Source organism: Podarcis vaucheri (assembly GCF_965113315.1).
Source record: "Podarcis vaucheri genome assembly, chromosome: 3".
NCBI classification, from domain to species: Eukaryota; Metazoa; Chordata; class Lepidosauria; order Squamata; family Lacertidae; genus Podarcis; species Podarcis vaucheri.
In genome coordinates, this window is record NC_138761.1 from 92365996 (window position 1) to 92389926 (window position 23931).

The 23931-nt window shown below is 40.2% G+C and overlaps 1 protein-coding gene across 1 annotated transcript in view; it reads left to right on the top strand.

Moving 5' to 3' along the window:
* The window catches only part of COL21A1 (collagen type XXI alpha 1 chain), a 118774-nt gene that overhangs the window by 53598 nt on the left and 41245 nt on the right, over positions 1–23931 (top strand). Inside the window, exons 4-13 of the mRNA XM_082218422.1 lie at positions 368–919; positions 6764–6932; positions 7078–7294; positions 8253–8426; positions 9273–9350; positions 10565–10573; positions 11286–11369; positions 13948–14010; positions 22899–22952; positions 23060–23113. Of these exons, the coding sequence (XP_082074548.1) occupies positions 368–919; positions 6764–6932; positions 7078–7294; positions 8253–8426; positions 9273–9350; positions 10565–10573; positions 11286–11369; positions 13948–14010; positions 22899–22952; positions 23060–23113 (1454 nt within the window). The remainder of the gene's footprint in view (positions 1–367; positions 920–6763; positions 6933–7077; positions 7295–8252; positions 8427–9272; positions 9351–10564; positions 10574–11285; positions 11370–13947; positions 14011–22898; positions 22953–23059; positions 23114–23931) is intronic.

Below are 23931 nucleotides of genomic sequence, written 5' to 3' on the forward strand. Positions count from 1 at the left end.
GCCAGCTCATCTGGTATTTACCCCTCCCTGGGGCTCCTGAACAGAGTTTGGATCTAGCATACTTCACCAGTTTATTTTAAGACAACATAATTTATGACAGTTCCCCCTGTTTAGAATTTCTCTGCTGATTAGTTGAATTCAGTACCCACTGAAATCAGTGGAGCTTAAGTCATGAATAACTTTCCCCCACTGATTTAAGTGGAACCTAACTTCAATTAACTTTGTTTCAATCCCACCAAATCGTGGCATGAATGTTTGCAAAAATATCATGCCCTTGACCCTTGAAGATAAAACACTAAGATTACATTCAATACAGATTACTGAATTTGATTTCTGTTTCTCTCTCTTCTCTTTCTCCATTTTTAAGGTTGTCGAACTGCCCCAACAGATCTAGTGTTCATATTGGATGGCTCCTGGAGTGTTGGCCCAGAAAACTTTGAAATAGTCAAAAGGTGGCTTGTCAATATTACAAGTAACTTTGACATTGGACCAAAGTTCATTCAAGTTGGAGTAGTTCAGTACAGTGATTATCCTGTGCTTGAAATTCCACTTGGGTCTCATGATTCAAATGAAAACCTCGTCAGAGGAATGGAATACATACAATACTTGGGTGGAAATACAAGAACAGGGAAAGCCATTCAGTTTGCAATCGATCACCTATTTGCCAAATCTGCAAGGTTCCTTACAAAAATTGCAGTGGTACTTACCGACGGAAAGTCACAAGATGATGTCAAAGAAGTGGCAGCTGAAGCAAGAAAAAACAAGATCACTCTGTTTGCCATTGGAGTTGGGTCAGAAACGGAAGAGGATGAACTAAGAGCCATTGCCAACAAGCCCTCGTCAACATATGTGTTCTATGTTGAAGATTATATTGCAATATCCAGAATAAGAGAAGTCATAAAGCAGAAACTCTGTGAAGGTAAATATTAATGCCTTTCTGCAGAGTCATTAATCTCTTTTTCCTTTAAGGAGTATGATGTGCTGTAGTGGTATGCTGGCCTCACTTATTTTAGTACTTCGGTGTATAGGAAGCTGCCATATCATCAGGCAGGCCATCACTCCCTCTAGCTCAGGGGTGGGGCATCTCTGGCCCTTGGGTATAATTAGGCCCACCAGACCTCCCCATTTGACTCAGGAGGCCATTTTAGCCAAGCCACGTCCACCAGTTTTATAGCTGTTGTCAGGTAAAGATGCAACTGGAGGTTTGCAGACACTATCAGTTAGTGGCTTGGTGGCATCTATAGAGCCCTTTGCCCATGTGTGAGCAAAACTGAGTCACCTGACATCATTGTGACATCATGTGATCGACGGGGTGGGGGTGATATACTGACCCAACAGCCGGATCCAGTTCCCCACCCCTACTTTCTCTCCACTGTCTGCCAGGAGCTCTCCAGTGTTTCAGAAAAGGGCCTTTTCTAGGATTTACGTATATCCTCCCACTCAGTGGGAGATGTATGGCTGTGCCTGCTGCCCCATTATGTGTACAGGATTATTGATGGTCTGCGAGCTGTCTGTTAAAAATCAGAACCCTGATAGTCTTAGAGAAGAAGTTGATGTATGGATCTGATTTTGTTTTGTTTTATTTCTGACAAATTAAAGGGCAGATATAATTTAATTAATGCCACTCAGTAGATCTGAACAAGGAACCATTGTGTACAGCAGAAGGACGCACAGGTTTGGTATGAAAGAGAAACGCATTTGCATGAGAAGTGAGGAAATGAAGCTCACTGCCAAGGCAGACTTTGTAATCATCGCATCTGGCAATTCCCAAGTCTAGACTAGTGGTTAAGAATATGCAACTTTTGCTGGCTGACCTTCCCCAAGACCTTGCAGCAGCCTTAGCGGTGAACTGATGACTATGGGGGGTTATTGGGTTGTTGTTTTTATATTGACTATATTTGTTGTGGTTTTATATATTGATATTGTTATGTGAACCGCCCTGAGACCTCTCGGTTATAGGGCAGTATATAAATTCAATAAATAAAAATACTAAATAAATAATATGGCTTAGCCATTGTGAGTGGAGAGGCCCAAGAGGGACTGGTTACTTGATTGAGTGTTGAAACCACTGGTATGGTCAAAAACTATGGTCTTTGGTTGGTTCAGAAACTGAAAAGGCTGAGATGGGAGCAAGCCCTCATCAACACAACACAATGTTCCTCATCCTAAGCAGAATCTACCTGTGCTTGTGGTAGGGTTGTGTGCCTACTTACCTTGTAATGGGTTTGTTTTAGTCTAGCTTCCCATGCTTTTGTAGTATCATGCATCAGCAGAAAGCAACCTCAGGGCTTGACCTTTTCTGACCCTGCCATTGGAATGACTGAATCAGGGATGAGGAACCTGTGCCTCTCCTGATGTTGTTGGACCACAGCTCCTATCATTCCTGACTATTGGCCATGCAGGCTGGGGCTGATGAGAGTTGGAGTCCAACAACACCCAGAGGCTCATGGGTTTCCCATCCACTCGTGTTACTGAAAAATATTTCCCTCCCTCCACGTACTCTCTCTTTGCAGGGAGGTTGTGTGTAGCTACTCTACCACAAAGTTGTTTTTGCAATGTTCCTCAGAACCTTTCATGCCCAGCCCTCTTGCTCTTTCCCTGTGCTTCAAAGGTCTGCTGGCAAAGGATACTTGGGGCCGTTTCAGAGACATTCAAAATATTCCCCACATAACGTGCTACAGCTATCCCTGGCAATGCAGAGACTGCCCTCTGGGATTTTAAAATAAACTATATGACATAGCTGTGTTTCAGGCTTGATGTGAGATGAAATTTAAGCCCTAGCACTTGAAGTCTGCTCTCTTTCTATGTTTTGAAAAGAGAGGATCCTGGGTAGGATCCAAAGGTTCTGTTCCATTCATGGAAAGAGTCTTCTGTGACTTGAAAGCCACCTTTGGATCCAGACCCCTGACGTGTAATGTACCCACTGCAATGCATAAGATTTCAGAAGGTTCTCTGAATATTTATTTTAATTTTTAAAAACCCTTTAAACAAGTCAGAAACAGTGCTGTTCCTAAAGGTGCTGACACTTTGCACACTTAACAGAAATAAATCCATGACTGCAATTCTCTCCAGCATTGCCAAAAAGGAACAAGATGAGTCAAGGCAGCTGTTCATCCATGATGGACGCACCGTTTGTTTGCTCTTTTAAGGGTAAACCGAGCCCTTTAAAAGGGTGAAATGAGCCATAGAGAGGGCCCAGCTTGGACTGGTCTGTGGTGGAAAGGGATTAACCTAACGATAGCCAAGTGATGCTCTCCAGATGTAGTCCAACTACACTACAACTCCCAGCTCTAGCTAGCATGGCCAATGGAGAGGACGTACCATTAACTACCCCTGGGTTAACCCTTTTCCTTATCTGCTGTTTTCTGATCAGAGTCACACTTTCCCAGAACTGCTGTTTGCCTTGTGGGGCAAAATAGATATGTACCATGTGGCTTCCTTCCTCAGCTCTGATCTGAATTCCACTTCCTATCTACACTTGTCCTATGAGCATACGCTACAGGAGATCTGATCAAGGCCCTCCTCATCTTTGTATCTAGTTGTGCCTCAGTGTCAACTCTTTAGGTCAGGACTTCTTCTCCACATAATTCTTGCTTCTTCCACTTTTTAAAGAACCATGAATATGGATGGTGCAATCATTTGTTATTTTATGATGATGATGATAATTATTATAAAGATAATAGTAATAATAACAATTTTATAATATTTCTTTTATTTATGGGTCAGGGACTAACAACCATCAAATCCATGTATGCCTTCTGTTAGCCTGCATGTGACTTACTACTTCCATTGTGATTGAATGTAAAAACTAGATTTGTTTTAAAGGACTTAGTAAGATGGCGCTGTGGGTTAAACCACAGAGCCTAGGATTTGCCGATCAGAAGGTCGGCGGTTCAAATCCCCGCGACGGGGTGAGCTCCCGTTGCTCGGTCCCTGCTCCTGCCCACCTAGCAGTTCGAAAGCATGTCAAAGTGCAAGTAGATAAATAGGTACCGCTCCGGCAGGATGGTAAATGGCGTTTCCGTGTGCTGCTCTGGTTCGCCAGAAGCGGCTTAGTCATGCTGGCCACATGACCTGGAAGCTGTACGCCGGCTCCCTCGGCCAGTAAAGCGAGATGAGCGCCGCAACCCCAGAGTCGGCCACGACTGGACCTAATGGTCAGGGGTCCCTTTACCCTTTACCTTTAAGATGAAAATAAAATAGCAAGATTCTTAAGTAATAGCAGAACTACATTCAAACCTTGCAACTGTGTTCTGATGTTAAAAAAATGGTTTGCGGTGTACAAACTGTACTGGTGTCTTTATTAATCAGATACCTTATAATGATTATTTGTACTTTCTGTTTTAAGTAGATGTTTGCTTTCATGTATAATTGTAAGCATTCCATTGTCATTGCCTAATACATTACTGTACAATGACATATTTGGGAACAGATTATCTGCTCTTAAATCCATGTCTCTCAACAGGAATTGAGATTAAAAACCCATTTCCCCAACCAGTTCCAGAGATATGATTGTTGGTCTTGCTGACTGCTGAATTGTCATTACCATGATGAGAAGGAGTTTGATAATGGCATATATGCAGAAATTTAGGGTGAGGGGTGGGTGGGTTTAGTATTTCCTGACAGGGGCATGCCAAAACTCAGTTCTGAATGCATTCCCAGTTCTCATGTGATTGCTTGCACTCATGGCACAGTGGCTTCCAGTATGAACAGCAACTACCATTCTGGAGCTGATTGTGAAAATGGGTGGCTGGTCAACTCACAACGAAAGAGTGGGTTGCCTATTTTTGTATCTGAAACAAGACCCATTTTATGCAGTGCTTTGAATGTTTGCATCTTAGCAAAGCATGCTACAAAATCATCATTAGTTCCACATCTTCATTTCTCCATCCCCTAAGGTCTTAACAAGAGAGCTTTCCCCATAAATTCTGTGTCAGTGCAAAGAAAAGTTGACACATTCCTACTTTTTAAAATTCCTTTTTAACATTGTACCTTAAGTGCCCAGTATTGTATTTTGTGTTATTTTTTAAGTAGCATTCAGCCAGCTACAATTGTTTTCATATCACATTCTTTTAGAATGAAATTCATTTCCAGTCTGTAGCAGTCTTGGTGAATGCAAAGAAGTCAAAACACAACTCGTTGAATGCAAGTAGTTTGTAGTTTGCTTCACTGTGTCTGGCCCTTGATTTTTTTGTAGGATCTGCAGAATGGGGTTTCAGTGGATTTCTTCAGTGGATAATCCTTATTATACCAGGAGGGACTGTAGAATGAAGGGCTACCAGCACAAAAGGTTAGAATGGATCCTTAGGACAGGAGCAACAGAGAGGAGTTAGTAGTGTGTGGCACAAGGTCTGCCACTTTTTGGCTTGCCAATAGCTCTAGAAGGGAAAGTGTAAACAGTGGTCTAGTTCAGGTATATTATCAAACCATGGTTTCCTGTTATGAGAGAGAGCTGTGGCAAGCTTTGGCACACCACCCTCCATTCTCCTTTCTATCTTCAAGTATGAGCAGAGCAGACTGAAAGCTGTAATTTTTATAGTATTACCTTCAAACTGAGGAATCCAAGTTTGTCAATGAAGCATAGTAAGATTAAACTACAGATTCCTGAATTTGGACATAACAGAAGACTGCAGTTTATTATAAAACAAAAGTGGGAGTTTTTAGTGTCCTCTTCTCGCAGAAAGAGCAGAGAGAGAAGTGCATAAACTTGAGGCTCACCGCAGCTCATAAAGCTAAAGCAAGGTTTGGTGCATTTGAAATTTAATGACGTTGTGTTTCTCAGTCCCTTCACAGCAGCAAAGTATGTCTTTCACCCTCATAATTTAAATTTTAAGGCAGGTGGCTTTCTGCTTTTAACCTGCACCAGTTTATGTGACAACATGGCAGCATTGTGTAGGATTAGCCTGTTTAATGCTTGCACCCTCCCAGTGCAAGAAGATGAATTCTCCATTTGGCAACGTGTGGCTCACAGATTTTAATCACACCAGCACAAATTGGCCTCCTGCTGAAACAAACTGTTGCACTATCCTGATATCCCTCCATGTTGGTGGCCCCTTGCACACTCACACAGAACTTCTCTCAGATAGTTGTGGTTCAGGTAGCTGCCCACATGTGTGGCTGCATATATGAAAACTTAAGAGTATCGTAAAATGCTTTTGAGCATCAAAACTATACAGGGCTGGTCAGTGACAATGGCATTCCAAAAGTCCTCATATTTCACATAGGAAAAAATATGCTCAAATAACCATAGTTCACATTTATGCCAGAGGTGGGAAACTTTAGGTTGAAGGGTTGAATATGAGCCTCCACACCCCTCTGTCTGGTCCACAGGACTCGACCCAAGCCACACCCTCCCAGACCAGATCTCTCAGGGTGCCCTCCTGTTGTGATTTTAGCTGGCTAGAAATGTCCTCTTGAACTGTGATTCTACATCTTCCTTGCATGGAGAGTGGTGTGTATCTGTCTACATCTACTGGTGTCACACCCATCACTGGAGTGCTCCCTAGAAGGTTCCACTTGGTGGAATGTTTTCCTTGGGCTGAAAATAGGTTCATTATCTCCGATTTATGTAGCACACTAAAGTCAATGGTGAGCTTCTCATTAAGTTTTCCAAAGGATGCTTTGAACTGGACTCTCAGTTCAAACAACATAATAACTTGTGCACAAGCCTAATGGTATAAAATTGCACCTTATGCTTTCAAAGTTATACTCTGGTTACTACATCCGTGAATTAAACATTGTGTGTATTTTGGTTGCTTTTCAGAATCAGTTTGCCCAACAAGAATTCCTGTGGCATCACGAGATGAAAAAGGATTTGATATACTTCTAGGTTTAGGTGTGAAGAAAAAGGTGAAAAAGAGAATCCAGATTCCATCTACCAATGCGAAAGCTTATGAAGTAACCTCACGTATTGACTTGTCAGAATTGACAAGGTACAGTTTTTGGTTGTTGTTTTTTAAAGTTTATATCCTTTTAAACTAAAATAAGACTTCCTTATAATGGACCAGATAATTGTTTGAGAATTAGGAATTCAGAATGTATGTTCTGCTAATTTTTTTAAAAAAAATTGCTTTCTAGGAATGTCTTTCCTGAAGGCCTTCCACCATCATATGTGTTTGTATCCACTCAGAGGTTTAAAGTCAGAAAAACATGGGATTTGTGGAGGATTTTAAGCCTGGATGGAAGGCCACAAATAGCTGTTACTGTAAATGGAGAAGACAGAACGCTGTCATTTACTACAACAAGCCTTGTAAATGATACGCAGGTTGTTACTTTTACTGCACCCCGTGTGAAGGTAAAGAAGACATCACTCATGTCTTGATATATCTGTTATCCATTCTGTGATTTTGAATGTGAAATGATCCAGTGTTTCACTGTTGGTTATAACAAAGCATCAGAGATTATTCTCATTTTTTGAAGTTAGTGCTTGAATACGAATCTCTGAGGACAAAACATTCATTCCTCTTGGTCACATCTGAACGGCATGCCACATAAAATGTGGCCTGTGTTCCTTTAGAAAACTTAAGAAGTAAACCCAGAAACCACCTTTGGTGGCACGTCCCTGCTCATGTTGTACAATGTGATTCCATCGCGGCACTGTTTGGGAAAACCTGTCATCTGAAATGGTGCAGTGCTAGCTGTGCTGTTATCTTTCCCACACAAACTAACTTAAGCAGTTAGTGTTTATATATAGATCGATTTATAGATGCCATCTGCAAAGTGTGTGTGTGCGCGTGTGTGTGCATGTATATTACACAAGCAAACACACACAGAGATTGCTCTTCTATTTTGTTATTCACTTACGGACTCACTGTTAAAACTGTGTTTATGGAAGGCAATCTTACTCGGCTATGAGTGATCGCCAAAGATACACCCCTTTCTATGCCTTTGGTATAGGAAAGTATGATAGAAATATAAAAATAGATACATAATCTCTATAAAGAAGATGGAGATCAATGTTATGCCTAGCTATCTTCTAGAGAAGCACAAGCTGGAAAGATGTAGCTTGGCATGGTTATAACTCACCTACATGTAATAATGGGGAAATCCAAAAATAATTTTGGGTTTTTCCTCAGTCTGATATAATTATTAGGCCATTTCTTTAAGTTGTTATAGTAGATAATACACTTTAGTGGCTGAGCCCTTAATTCATACTGGTGGTAGCAAGTTTTGAAACTTGTATTAGTTTATGTCTTTACATTTAGGGACATGAATGTTGAATATATATTTACATTTCTCTCCCTTTTTTCTAGACATTGTTTGATGAAGGCTGGCATCAAATCCGTCTCTTAGTAACAGAAGCAGATGTTACGTTATATATAGATGACCAAGAAACTGAAATAAAGCCATTGCGTCCTGTTTTAGGGATCTATATCAGTGGAGTAACTCAAATTGGAAAATATTCTGGGAAGGAGGAGACTGTACAGGTATGTATGCTCAGAATACTACATTTGTGGAGTGCAGTTACACCTACCCAATGTTTAGATTTAAGCCTGATCCTAAGCATGATTATTTGGAACAAGTTCAATTAAGTTTAGTGAATAAGGGTGAACAGATGGAAAACAAAAGCAGATGAACATCAACAAACAATAAGCCTGTTGTATGTTTGATAGCTCAAACCATGGTGTAGATTCTTAACTATGGTTAGCATAAACCATTATTTAGTGAGATGTCAGGACCAAACCAGTATTTGCCTTGAATGTTTTTGAAGAACAGAATACCCAGTGTGAATTGTTTGCGCAAGGGGAATATAAGAGTTGTAAGCAGCTGTTTCCCTTTTGCATTCATTGACCTTGGTGTCATTACAGAGGACTTGGTGTACAATAAGTACCAATGTGTGAGTCTGAGCTGTTTTTAAGGAACTTTCAGCACTTTCTGCCCACGTTTGCATTCTGCTACACAAATATAAGCATAACCTGCCCTTTTACAAGTAATTCCTTAAGAAATGGACTTAAGAATGTAAGATGTTCCAAGAGATTATGGATGTTATTTCTGATTATGAATGACCTTTATATGTTTCTAACTTGTAAAATAGTTCTGTAAATCAATATGAGTAAGACAGAATGGGTTATTTCCCCTTGGACCACCTGAGGCTCAGGATACTTGGTTGGAGTGCTCATGAGTATGAATGGAGGGTTCTGCCAATTTCGGTTCTATCTGTTTCTCATTTTTCCACTCTTAAATCCAGTTCTCATTTCTGCAGAAATCTGATGTTTTTAATTAAAAGCATCAAAAAATGGGTATCTAATGAGTTCATAATCTTCATGTTACAGTTTGATGTCCAAAAGTTAAGGATCTACTGTGACCCAGAACAAAATAACCGAGAAACAGCCTGTGAGATCCCTGGATTTGTGAGTATGATAGGATTTATTTATTTTTGGTAAAGCTTGTTTTTCATTTTCATAAAAAACAAACAAAACCATATCATAGTGGGGACGACAGTTCTCCTATTAAGAGATTTATCTCTCTCGAAAGAAAGAAAGAAAGAAGAAAGAAAGAAAGAAAGAAAGAAAGAAAGAAAGAAAGAACACTTGTGCTATAATTGTGTTACCTGTCTAGGATAACTATCTGTCTAGGATAACTATCTAGGATAACTTGAAGGCTATTTGTCAGCCTTCAAGTTCCTTCAGGAAAGAATTTTCTGCGAAATGTGTTTGGAGAAATTGTTGTTTACCGTTAGAGGTTGTTACAGAAGTCTCTCTCTGCCAGGGAGACACTGGTAACATGTGACATAGGGTAATTAAAAGGTTCATATTTACACATATCTACAACGCGGGTGACGCTGTGGGTTAAACCACAGATCCTAGGACTCGCCGATCAGAAGGTCGGCAGTTCGAATCCCCGTGACGGGGTGAGCTCCCTTTGCTCAGTCCCTGCTCCTGCCAACCTAGCAGTTCGAAAGCACGTCAAAGTGCAAGTAGATAAATAGGTACCGCTCTGGCGGGAAAGTAAACGGCGTTTCCGTGCACTGCTCTGGTTAGCCAGAAGCGGCTTAGTCATGCTGGCCACATGACTCGGAAGCTGTACGCCATCTCCCTCGGCCAATAAAGCGAGATGAGCGCCGCAACCCCAGAGTCGGCCACGACTGGACCTAATGGTCAGGGGTCCCTTTACCTTTACTGTACAACTATATGGGATGCGGGTGGCGCTGTGGTTTAAACAACAGAGCCTAGGGCTTGCCAATCAGAAGGTCGGTGGTTCAAATCCCCTCAACGGGGTTAGCTCCCATTTGCTGTGTCCCAGCTCCTGCCAACCTAGCAGTTTAAAAGCATGCAGTGCAAGTAGATAAATAGGTACCTCTCCAGCGGGAAGGTAAACGGCATTTCCGTGCACTGCTCGGGTTCTCCAGAAGTGCATTAGTCATGCTGGCCACATGACCCAGAAGCTGTACGCTGGCTCCCTTGGCCAGTAAAGCAAGATGAGCGCCGCAACCCCGGAGTCATATGCGACTGGACCGAATGGTCAGGGGTCCCTTTACCTTTACAACTATATATGCTTTGATTTTAACAATTTCTGAAGGCTTTCTAAAATCTTTAACTGATTTTTTAAAATTTATTTATTCCAGAATGGAGAGGTAGGCAAAAACATGCCTATTCATATGGACTTTAAGGTAGTATTTAGTATCACTCCCCCCCCCCTTGCTTCCCTTGTTAATATATCACCAGGTAAGAGCATGCTGTTTGTCTGGGATAGTGAGGATATTTTTGTAAACATTTTTTTTTCAATTTTCAGCTTCTGTGCTCAGTGAATAAATATGTGCAACCTTTTTTGTGTGTGTGTGGGGGGGTGTTAAATCATTTTGGACTGAATTTGGCATGCATATTATATGCTTTCATTCAGAATTAAACTATTTTTTACATGGGTAGTGGCATCTAGTTCTCACATTGTTAAATCTCTCTCATGTAGTCTGCTTTGTCATAGAAGGAATATGCTTAAAATTTAAGAAAATATATGCACTTAGAGAGCTAAACCATGAGCCCAGGTTCAGATGGCATGCTATTCCAGCAGCAAAATGGGGAGAGTGGAGAAAAGCAGTCGCATTCCCCTCTCCGGGAGCCTGAACATTTGCTTGTTCATACTATGGAATAGTTTGGCTTAGCATTACCTGTGAACTGGGCCACTCTCTGATTTCCTCATCATACATTGGTATCATGAAATCACTGTCAAGCCAACATGGTAGATTTCAGCAGGGATTTCAGGGGTGAAGGACTTTGTGGAGTAGGTTGTTAATAAGCATAAAGTTGGTTTGGTGTGCACGATTGAAAATTGTTTTTGGTTTTTGGTAGTGCATGAATGGACCAAGCGATGTAGGATCTACACCACCTCCTTGTATATGCCCTCCAGGAAAACAAGGACCACCAGGCCCCAAAGTGAGTGGAACTTTTCATAATGTATAGGTGCTTTCGTTATGTTTAACTCTGTGGCCATAACACAAATTATGATGACAATGCCTTATTTGTGTCCCCACTTCTAGTTTAAAGGCCCAAAGCAAAAATTGCATTTATTATTTATTAGTTTACAGTTTTATATACTGCTTTTCAGGTTGACCTTACAAATCTGTTTACATAAGATCATTACAACAATAAGTGTCAAGTTAAAAAGTAGTTAGAATAGAATGGGAAAGAGAATGGCTGTTTAAAAGAAGCTGTTACTGTTGCTATCAGTTCCTCTTAGCTAGGGGTCAGTTGGTGAGAGTGTATGTACCCTTGACCATTGGCCATGCTGGCTGAGCTTGGTTGGAGCTGGCATTCTACAACATCTGGAGGGGCAGCTTATTGACTTTCCCTAGAATAAAATTTGTTACAGTTTCTGGAATCTAAGTGTGTATTAGGAGTGGAGGTGGGAGAATACAGTGGTACCTCGGGTTACATACGCTTCAGGTTACATACGCTTCAGGGTACAGACTCCGCTAACCCAGAAATAATACCTCGGGTTAAGAACTTTGCTTCAGGATGAGAACAGAAATTGCGCGGCAGCAGCGGGAGGCCCCATTAGCTAAAGTGGTGCTTCAGGTTAAGAACAGTTTCAGGTTAAGAACGGAACTCCGGAATGAATTAAGTACGTAACCAGAGGTACCACTGTAAAATGAACTGAGGCATGCTTCATTTGGGCCATCGTCAGCTAGACAGAGATCTTAAGTATAGCTTTAAAATGTAATGGGTTATTATAATAATGTTGGATTAGAATGTAGCAATTACCTCGTTATTTGTTTTCTGCATAGTACTAAGACTTAATGCAGCTGCAAAATTAAGGCCAAGCAACTTTGCCCAGGTTTTGGACCACACAGTTGTAGCTGAAGACATGGCCCCTGGCAGACCCCACCATCTTCAGTTTTTCACCCAATGTTCTCTTGTAATGGATGTTCTGACACTCTCAAATACTCTAGAAGACAATGATCTCAACTCAGCCAACTCCCTGAGTCTCCACTTGAACATCTTCTCTTCAGAACATGTTTATGTAGTTATGCATGTTATAAAAGTCTGTAACATCTTAAATATGAAGCAGAAGTGCATATCTTGTGAAAACAGAACCACAACCAGTTTGAATGTATTGCGCTGAGAGATTAAGGACTGTATTATAAAGAACAACTGTTGCATGAAATATTTCTGGGCTTCCCTCCAAGTTTTTATGACTTTGAAAGTATAATTTCCTGAAGTGCCAAAATATGGATGAACAGCAAATGGGTGCATTCACTTGCAACCCACCACCCCAACTTGGCAACATGCGATCAGGTTCTCTTGTGGCTGAAAGGCCCCTGTGGGAAATATTAGACATGGTGTTAGTCATGTGGGTACAGTTAACATGCAAATGTTTACAAATGTAAATATCAGCCTCAGGGAGGCTCAAGCTTGCCATTGTCCCGATCAATTCCACCCCCCACCCCCAGTTTATATTTACATTATCAGGGAAGTCTCCATTGGCACCAATGTAAATAGCACCTTCAGGGGTGATTTATGTTGGGGCCATAATGGGATGGGTTAAACTTCCCCTACCCATATCCTGTGGTCTTTCTGCTGCTTGGACCCCTCTGCAGTGGTAATTAATAGTTTGAAAAAAATGTGCAGATGAATTTAATCCACACAATTAACATTAGCTACAATTAACATTAGCTTGGTCCTCCATGAATGAACAACAGAGGGAGATAAGAGGTGGTTGGTTAGGGGTTATACCTGCCTAAGCTGCACCAGGCAAATGAATGGGCTAGAATGACAGGTTTATTTCATTTTCCAGAAGAAGCATGTGTGGCTGGTGTTAGATGAGGTAACCCTTTGGGGAAACACACACATACACAGAGAAGGCAAGATGGCCACACCAATTCCGCTGTAGTTTCCATGCAGATCTATGGGTTGTGAGCTTCACACAAAGCAGAAAATTTGTGCATCAGAATAGAGTGAGGCAAAACAACCTTTCCTCCCTGCACTATTTATGAGGAGGTTTCAGAAGGGAGAAGAGGAAAAGGGACATATCTCCCTTCACACTCTCCAGAAACCTCCCCCATATTTATATATACGGTAAACCCTGGAAGGGTTAGGGGGATATGTACTATAATGTTAAACTCCTCTTCTCCATGTTATTTCAGAAGATTTCAGGAGTGGAAAAGATATATTTTCTATAACTTTCCCAGGAGAAACACCCACGCCTTCCACCTGTGGAAGCAATAAAGAGTTTAGTTTCAAGGCTGACAACTAGCCCTGAACCACGAGCCTTTTACCGCTTTATAGGGCAGCGTGTGAAGGTTTCAGAAGAGCTGGGGGGAGGGCACCCACTTCCATTCCTTTGTCTGCATCTGAAACCATCTCCTTCCTTTCAGGAGCCCTGTACTAGGCTCCTGTTTAGGTTGATTGAAACTCTGAGTAGCATCTGTTAGTGGTGGGGGTATTGTGCAGCATATAGTTGCTGCAACCTCCTCAGTTCTGTTCTGTTCTAATATGTTTGCTTTCTCCCTAGGGGGATCCTGGACAACCTGGGAATCATGGCTATCCTGGAGAACCTGGTCGAGATGGTAAGCCTGTGAGTACTAAAAACTTAGTCATCTATAGTAATTTTAATGCAAAACTGACATTAGAATTGTATCAGAACATCACTAAGGGTGGCAAATGCTCATTATTAACATCAGGATCACAAGTAAGGGGTGACAGTTGGAATTCCCAATCAAGGAGGATTCAGGGAAGATCCATACCTTTTATTGAAAAAGCCACAGAAGTAATATGTCAATGCAACCCTTTGCCTTAAATTTATAATTTACTGGTTTTTTTGTGCAGCAATTTCTAATCTTGCAGTTGGGCGTTATAAATTGTTAATCCTGCTATTACAGAAGGGGCATAGAATGTCAACAAGGATATATAATCCAAGTTTCAGAAACTGAAATGATGGCAAGTTAGGATTAGTTTTGTCTTTTCTTTAAAATAGTTTCAGCCATTAAAAACAAAAAAATGAGTTCTGGCTGCTGTGCTCGCTCAGTTCTGATGTGATATCTTCACATCAGCATTAAGAGAGCAAGCTGCAGTGAGCCCTCATTCACATGGCTGATTTTTGTTAAGAAAGAGTAGAAGGAAGAAGAATGCAGCTAATTGCTCACTAGCTAGTCTAATGGCTTCCTCCTTGGGGTAAAATAATATGTAACTGTATCCCACCCCAAGAGAAATAAGAAATGTAATATCTTGTTCCTCTTAGTTCTTGAAAAAATGTGGATGGATGGTTATCATTAGTACTGCGAGTAAGTCTGCAGTGCCCATACTCACCCTGGGAATAAGCTTCTCTGCACATAACTTCTGAATAGACATTTATAGTACTGTTCCGTGAAAGTGTTAGAAGGGAGACTTTAAAAGGTTCAAATGAGTTCAGTTACTTTACCAGGCAATTAAAGTAAGGGCAAATTAAAATGTTGAAGCAGAAGTTTGGGTCTTTTCCCAAGACCATTCATCTCCTTTTGACTTTGGTAATAATGAATTCAAAGAATTTGGTTTTAATTCTTATGGGCCTTTAGAAGGTTTCCAGAAATCTCAAGAAAACAAGCTCCAAGTTAAGCAATGTGGCCTTTATTATTGTTAATGCCACTTAAGGCATTCGGTTCTTGCCCAGAATGTATGAGGCCTGTGATTTTTTTAAATTTTTTTTTGCATTTCACATTCTATTTCTGGTAAGGAGTCTTTTGATGGTGGTGGTTATATATTTGGTTTTCTGTATCAGCTCTGTATGGAAAATCTTAAACAAATCCTTGCTGGAAACTCTGTAAATCTGAGGAACATTGCCAATTACTTGGAGAACTCCATGTTGCACTTTATGAAATGTCCAAATTTCTTATTTTGGTTGCTTAGTTACATTTTGGCCATGTTCGTAGGTATAACAGATGGTTGAGATTATTGTGGTGGTTCCCTTTGGATGCTGACACAATGCTAGTATGAAGAGCAGTAATACCAAAAATACACTTCTTTCCACATTCTGGAAGATTATATTAGGGAAGAGTCCAATAATTTCAATAAGCAATACTGGAGCCATGTTCAAAGAGAACTCCTAGTTGCAGAACCTGGGATCAATTTAAAGAACTCGTTTCAAGGGTTCATTTTGAACCCTTCAGATAAATTACAAAACTACCATTTCATCAAAATGCTGAAGTGCTCTAGAACAAAAAGAAGAAGCAACTTCTAAAGTAGTACAAATTATTTCTTACTGTTTGCAGCAATCCCTTTCTTAGTTAATTATCAGGTAATCCCTTGCTAATTATGACCACGCAAGCAAGGGTAATTGGAAACAACAACAACAACAACAAACAGAGCATTGTAGCCCTCCACTGTACATGAGTGGAGCTGTGCCAGCTAGCTAACATCTGGCCACATATTCCTGACTAACACATGAGATAGAGGGTGTGTAGGTAGTATATTATTGAACGGAGGCCATCCTTTGAGTTTCCCTTGCCTTTAGGAGTTAGGCAGGGGGTGACCACCATAAGAGCTTTTTTGGTTGTGATACCCTGTACATGAAGTGCACTCGCTAGAGAAACTTGGGTGTTGCCAATTTTGATGTCTTCTCTGTACCATATACTGTAAGAAGAACATTGTCCAGGCTTTCCACAATGCATTGTATCTGGTTTTCAGTGATCTCTTGTTGTGCTGGAGAGGTAAGTACCTAATCCTGCAGCTCAGTGCACTAAAATGTGGATTAGCATGACCTCTAAATGTGGGCATTGTGAACAATTTCATTGCGCTTATGCAAATAGACTTCCTGTCTATTTTACGTAGGCTTCTCCTTTTGCAATTGGATTTATCTGGCCACTATACCAGGAAGGAAATTTATTTTCCCACAACAAAACAAGCTGCTTGGAGCAGGTTTGGATTTCTACAACTCCGCTTTTCATTGTGTTACCAAGTTTTTTGTGCTTCTCAGGATTGTTGTGTTCTTCATCAAGCAAATATAAGCTATATTTTAGGTTTTATATGATTAATCGTCATCAATAATAATAATAATAATAATAATAATAATAATAATAATAAAATTATTTATTATTTATAGTCCGCCCATCTGGCTGGGTTTCCCCAGCCACTGTGGGTGGCTTCCAACAGAATATTAAAATACAATAACCTATTAAGCATTAAAAGCTTCCCTAAACAGGGGCTGCCTTCAGATGTCTTCTAAAAGTCTGGTAGTTGTTTTTCTCTTTGACATCTGGTGGGAGGGCGTTCCACAGGGCGGGTGCCACTACCGAGAAAGCCCTCTGCCTGTTTCCTGTAACTTGGTTTCACGTGAGGGAACTGCCAGAAGGCTCTCGGCACTGGACCTCAGTGTCCGGGCAGAACAATGGGGGTGGAGCCGCTTCTTCATGTATACATTGCGCTATGCGACTACCTACTTCCATTCAGTCTCTTTTCCCCCTCACTAACTGAGAAAAGATACTGCTAACAAAGACTTCCATAATTTAATACTGTATCTCAGATGTGATAAGGCAGCCATCTGCTATCAGTGGTGACAGCCTACATTTTTAAAAGAGGAAATCCACATCTTTGCTGTAGCTTTTGATTCTAGCTTGTGACATATATTCCCAGTAGTGATATAAATAATAGCATAATGAACCATGGAGGAAAAATAAATCATTTTTGTAGTCTTGTAATGTGCCATATATATATATATATTCCTCAGATGTCAAGTTGGTCATTTCCCCAAGTGTAGAAAAGTTTTAGGAAAAATGATAGAAAGTGAGGGTAGTAAGAAAAAGTAATGGAAATGTCAGAACACTCGACTATTGCCTTGATCTACCTAAAGTTAGTGATGACTGAGGTTGCAATCCTTAACTCTTCAACTGCAGGGTTTTGCAGAACCACCACTGCATCCACAGCCCATCTGCTCATGGTGGCCACAGCAGAAGATGATGGTGGCAGGATGATCAAGCTCATCACTGCACCAGCTGCTGGTTGGCATAGCAATGGAGTCTGGATTGAGCCTGATGCTGGCCTGTGATGACTGTGAGACTGGCTCAGCCCCTCCACACCTTTGAAACACTCCATTTCGGGGCTATCCTTTGAGCTCCACCGGTACAAGTCCCACCACTGAATTTCCTGGTTCTAGTTGGGAGTAACTGCTGAACTTGAAGTCAAGTTCAAACCTAGATTTCTTAGCTTGTGTTTGATCCTGATAGGCTGAGGAGAGTGAAGTCTTCATTTCACTCTTTCCCAGCCAACATTCCATATACAAATTTCTGCTTTTGTCAATTTGTTTGCAGTGCAATAATTCCACTGGATCCCTCCCCTGCAACACACACATATTGGAGTGAAATTTGGTACACATGTTTGGGGCCCAGTTCTAATACCATCTTGGTCTCCATACACATTTTTAAAGAGGAGGAAAAAAATGCAAAATACAGGACAATGCAATATCTCTTGTTTCAAATATGAACATTTAACACAACATAATGCACTAGCTCCCTTGAAGATTAAGAAAGGAACTGGAAAGTTAGTGTTGTGTGTTCAGGTCAACATTCTGCACTGTAAGAACCTCTTCTCAATCAGCAAATGGTTTAATGGTGGAAGAGCCAAGCAACATCTGAAGTGCAGCCTTTCAAATCCTGTTCTTTGCTAATTTTAAAATTAAATCCCTACAGTCTGGAAAAAAGTATAAATAAAGTTCAGGTAGTTTGTAATTGCACAGAGAAGTTTGCTACATAGGTAGAGAAAAAGAGAACCAGTAGCACTGGTTGTGTGCAAGTTCATGCACAAGATATTGGCATCTGCTTATAGAGCGATACAAGCATAGGCTTGTGCTGCCAGGCTTAATGGATTGCCACATGCCCACACAGTTATACTTCAGGCTGCAATATTATGTTCACTTACCAGGGTGTAAGTGCCACTGACCTCAGTGCTTTTGAGTAAACATGGTTAGAAGATTTCACTGTTGATTCCACTGATTTCAGTAAACTGGGGTTTTTTTGGTTTGTTTTTTTTTAAAACAGACCTTTCTATGAGTCAGTCATTACATGTAGGCTGAAATCCTAAACAAACTTAGGCACAATGAACTCGATGATCCCATGAGTCATGACTCGTAGGTTGTAGTCCCAAGCACACACTGAACTCAGTGGAATTTACTTTTAAGTATTATTATTTTTTGAATAATTGGGGCTGTGAAACACAGATCACTCCTCTGAGTAGATCACATAGCCAGAATAGAAAGGGCTATATGAAAGGGCTAAAATGTAGCAATAATAATCCCCCTACCCTTAAGCTGTATGATGTTAGATGCCTCTCCTGATGAGACTTTGCAGAAGTTCTAATAAAAGCATACAGACCATGTCCCATAAAACTTTAAATATGATGGAATATTCCACTGAATTAGAGACATTTTCCTTTCATGCATGCAGACCTAACTTTCCATGGGTAATGTATGCTCAGAGAGACATGTGACTGGCAAACCATGGATGTAATCATTAGCAATTCCCAATGTGAGAGTTTGTGTGGAGAAGACTGGTGTGGAGGGAAAAATGTATAGTGTGTAAACTTGTACTCAGATTTTGGTAATTTGGAACTCAGGACATCACGTGGACTCAACTGTGCATTCCTTTTCTTGTGTACATTGATTTCCCATGTCAGTAGCCAAGAATATAAGCAAAAGCAAAATATATGCTGGATCTCATACCAAAGGCCTGTCTATTCCAGCAGCTTATTTTCCATTGTGGTCAACCATATGTTTTTGGGAAGCCCTCAAAGCAGGTCATTTTTCACTGTTGTTCCCCAGCAATTGGTGTTCAGAGCCATGGTGTCCCTGTCCCTGGAATCAGCAGATAGCTGTCACGGCCAGTTGCCATTAATAGCCTTAGCCTTAGTGGATTTGTCCCTGTTTAAAGTCATCTGAGTTGACTGCTGTCACCCACTGTTTGGAAGTGAATTCCATACCTTAACTATGTGCAGTTTAAATCAAGGAAATGGTACTGGAAATGGGGGTGGGACTAAGCCACTGTCTCCTAGCAATGAACACCCAGTCTAACTGCTCCCCCCACCTAAAAAAAACCCTCATAGGAGATCTGATTAGGGAATTGCCTGATATATCTGATTTGGCTCTGTTTCACTGAATTGTGCATAATTATATTACGAGTATGACCATTGGTTTTGCAGTGATTGAATGTAGAAATTCAAGTGATTTTTTTAAAAATGCCAGAAATAGGAAGTACTTATTCTTTTCATCTATTTTTTTAAAAAAATATATTTTATTTTCAAATTTTATAATCACAATAGTTCATAAATTCAATGTTTTTCCAATCAAGAACAAAAAACAAACGAACAACGGAAACTTCCCCCCTCCCCTCCCCTGGATTCCAATCTTTTTCCACAAAATTTCTTGCATCTCATTTTATCTCAAAATTCTTTGTTTTCCCTTCTTGTTTATCTTAATTTCCAATTATTAGATTACATAAATGTTATATCAAACCTGCTAATGCTTTAATATATTTACAGTGGTCTTTTATAATCTATAAATCTCTTCCATTCCTGCTCAAACTTTTTCTCATGCTGATCTCTGATCTTTGCCATTTCGGCATAGTCCATCATCTTAATTATCCATTCTTCTTTTGTTGGTATCTTCTCCTGTTTCTAATTCAGGGCCAGCAACATCCTTGTGGCTGTTGTCGCATACATAAATAACCTTTTTAGGTCCCTAGGTTTTCCAGCCCCTGTTAGTCCAAGTAAAAAGGCTTCTGGTTTTTTTAGGGAAAGTTATCTTAAACATCTTTTTCAATTCATTATGTATCATTTCCCAGAAGTCTTTTACTTTTCTGCAGGACCACCACATGTGGTAAAAAGTATCTTCCTTTTCCTTACATTTCCAACACACATTAGCTTTTCATCTAAAATTTAAGGCTATCTTGAAAGTCATATACTTTAAAGGTCGGGTGTAAATGTTGTAAATAAGCAAATTTGCCTTATTTATCAGAATAGTACCATCAGCATAAAAATATGTTAGGCGTTTCAATATAAATGAGAGTTTCATTTATTTATTGGTCCTGCTTAGGTTCCTTGCTATAGCAAACCTGTTTCCTGTTCCACAGCTTGCTTAAGTATGTCAGACAGAAAGTGTGATATGGTCACTGGAAAAAGAGGACAGTGTTGTTGTTTTTTAAAAATACAAAACCAGTATATTCTGTTGCTGCTCTTATATGGAGGAAGCACAAGGAAAATTATTCTTGACATGCCTACTGGAAAATAAGGTAGCCAAACTGAGAGGGGGAAAATGAGAAGAATTTGTCCTCCAGAAGAGATGTGCACCAACATCCCATATTGCATCCTTTTCTGGAATTTTATTATAATATTTATTCTTCCTTCATAGTGTCCAGCTAAGTGCTGTGCAACTTAAAACTGACCTGGCAGAGCTAGCTTTACTGAGATATCCAGATGCAGGCTCTACACGTGGAGCATTGTTGCTGACCTTCTTAAAAGAATATCAAATGTCTCACCTAATAAAGTACTTTTTTCTTCTTCTGGTGGTGCCAGCATTTCCTTGAACAAAGAGCTGCAGGATATTGTTACTGACTTTCTGTCCAGCAATTTTGTGCTTCTCTCCCTGTTAAGGACCTAAAGAGGAATCTTCTTCACACTGTGTACTTTGTATAAAAGCCAGATACATTAACACCATTTTAAGGCTTAAAAAAACAAACAAAAAAACCCTCATCTTATCTTCATTGTCTTCTGTTCATATGGCCCATCTTAGCACACCACTATTGGCTGTGTTTTAGGATCCCACTTAGATGCTGTCTGAGATAGCCCAAGGAGAATTCCTCAAGTGCCTTATGGAGGCATTCCTACCACAAATTTTACAAGCAAGGAATTCATTTAGAGAATGATGGCCCTCTACATCTCCATTAAATTAATTAGTATTGTGTACGGCTTTCCTACATTTTGTTGCAAGAATTATAGGCACTAATCAGTAACTGGTCTCTGTGGCACCATGTGATCTTTACTTGCACAGGTCAAGCTTGGACAGGTGGTGGTGGTGACCCTTTGTTTTGGCCAGGGGTGGGGTAACTGTGGCTCTTCAGATGCCACCAGACTAAAACACCCATCATCCCTTACTACTGACCATGCTGGCTGGGACTGATGGAAGTTGGAATTCAAAATCAGGAGTGGCCACAAGCTCCTGCCAACCTCTGCTTTAGGTTGAAAACTGAAAGGGATTACCAGCCATTTTTTAGCTAGATCTTTTCTGTCTTGTCAGACATTTTGGACCACATGGTGAATGGAGCTCTTATGTCTAATGCTTGATCTGTGTGGTTGGCTGTTGTTTGTTTGCTTATTTGTTTAATGTGGACATTTCTGTCACTGGCCTGTTATAACTTATTTTCTTGACAATATTCATCGGTTTCCAAAGGATAGTAGTGAACAACGAACCATTTTCAAAACAAGTTCTGATAGCAGTAGCAAAAACATCACCTGCAGTTCTAACCCCACATTTACTTAGGAGTAAGTATATTGAATTCACTGGGACTTGTACGAATATTGATTATTTGAGTAGCCGAAGCCATTACAAGAAATAAAATACAATAAATTAAACAGTTGAAATAATGTTTTAAACCAGGCATTCTGCAATGGGACTTGCTTTTGAGGAGAGATAGTTAGGCTTGCACTGCAGGTTTGTACATTCAGTGATCATGAAGCTATTGAAATGCCTTTGGCAAATCCATTAATGCTCCTTATTTCTCTGGAAAAATGAGACCAATAATGCCATATACATACAACTACAAACAGCTGTTGCAAGGATGAATTAAGTATGGATTGTGGCATGTTCTGTAAACTAATTAAGATATGAATGAAAATTTGCTACAGAAAATTGGTAATAATAAGTTTGGTCACCAAAGAGATATTTTTGGCAGCCTTCTGCACCAGTGTTGCCACAGTTTCTACAGTGGGGATGGGCAACTCTTTGAGGTGAGGGGACCAGAACTGTACACGGTATTCCAAATGCAGTCATGTAATAGACTTGTATGGTATTGTGATATTGACAGTTTTATTTTCTATTTCCTAATCATCCGTAGCATGGAATTTGCCTTTTTCACAGCTGCTGCCTCATACTGGCTTGATGTCTTCCTTGAGCTATTTACCACAACAACCCCAAGTTCTTGTTCTTGTCCTGTCACCTTCAGTTCAGATTCCATGAATGTAGATGTGAAATTCAGATCCCCCACCCCCCGCAACAATCATAGTCTTGCACTGCATTCCATTTGCCATTTTACTACCCATTCACAAAATTTGGAGAGGTCGTTTTGAAGCTTTTTGCAATCTCTTTGTATTTTAACAACTGAATGCTTTAGTATTGTCAGCAAGCTTGGCCCGCTCAAGTCCTAAACGCTTAATCCAGTTGCAACGGGTTTTACATCTGAACTGCTTTTAAAGTACACTTTGGTGTAATGTTTGGGTTTCTCTTCTTAGGGCTACCAAGGAGTAACAGGGACTCCAGGGATTCCAGGATCCCCAGGGATTCAAGTAAGTTCACAGCATCTTTTCATAGTTCTAAAGTGAAGTCCTTATAAAGAGATTGAATGAATTATAACTATAAAGAACATTAGTAATAAGCAGCTGTTCCTTACTAGGGGCCACGAGGCCTTCCAGGTGTGAAAGGTGAAGCTGGGTCAGATGGGGCAAAGGTAAGCCAAGTTTTGATAGCTGTAGTTTCTGTACATTAACACAACACCTTTATGAAGAACTATATATTTAGAATGTTCCAAAGATGAACTTACAGCTGCCACATTATAACTACTTATATGACTATTCATATATGCCTTTGTGTAGATAATAATACTTCTGGAAGAATTGTGCGTTTGCTAAAAAATTATTCTGCATTTCTTTTCAAATCAGTTCCATCTCCCACTCTTGCTTGATTTGCTTTGGTTTTTTCCTGTGTTCCAAATTTCCATGGGTTCACAGGATATTCAGCCAATCACACATGGAACTTTCATTACATCTGTATGCTTAGATGTATTTTTGAATGCATTTAATTAGTAAGCAATGTTTCTAAAAGCTTGGCTTACTAAAAAGTTACGATCTTGGTGTGTGAGGCTTCTGGGTGTAGCTGCGCTCATGCCAAAGTGGGTGTGATTTATTGGCTAGATTTCAGCTCTTTTTTTTATAAACATAATTCTACATGTGTGGAAAATTCAGATGCTTCAACTTTCTGACATGTCTTTTTCCTGGAAATGTAGCGTACTTTTGTATGACACGGAATCCTTCTAACTATCCTTTTATATAGTTCTTGTACATCTACAGAAGTATGTAAAAAATCATTGACTGAACCAAATTCCAGTGAGCTCTTCAGTGTGCACATAGAACTCCCAATGATCACATGATTCTCTATAATGTTAAAGGGAACTCAACATGCATAGTGAAGAGATATGCTTGGAAATGTCTCCTAACATTTGGGGCAAATGAGGGAACCCATGAGTGTTTGGGCTCCTTCCTAAATATT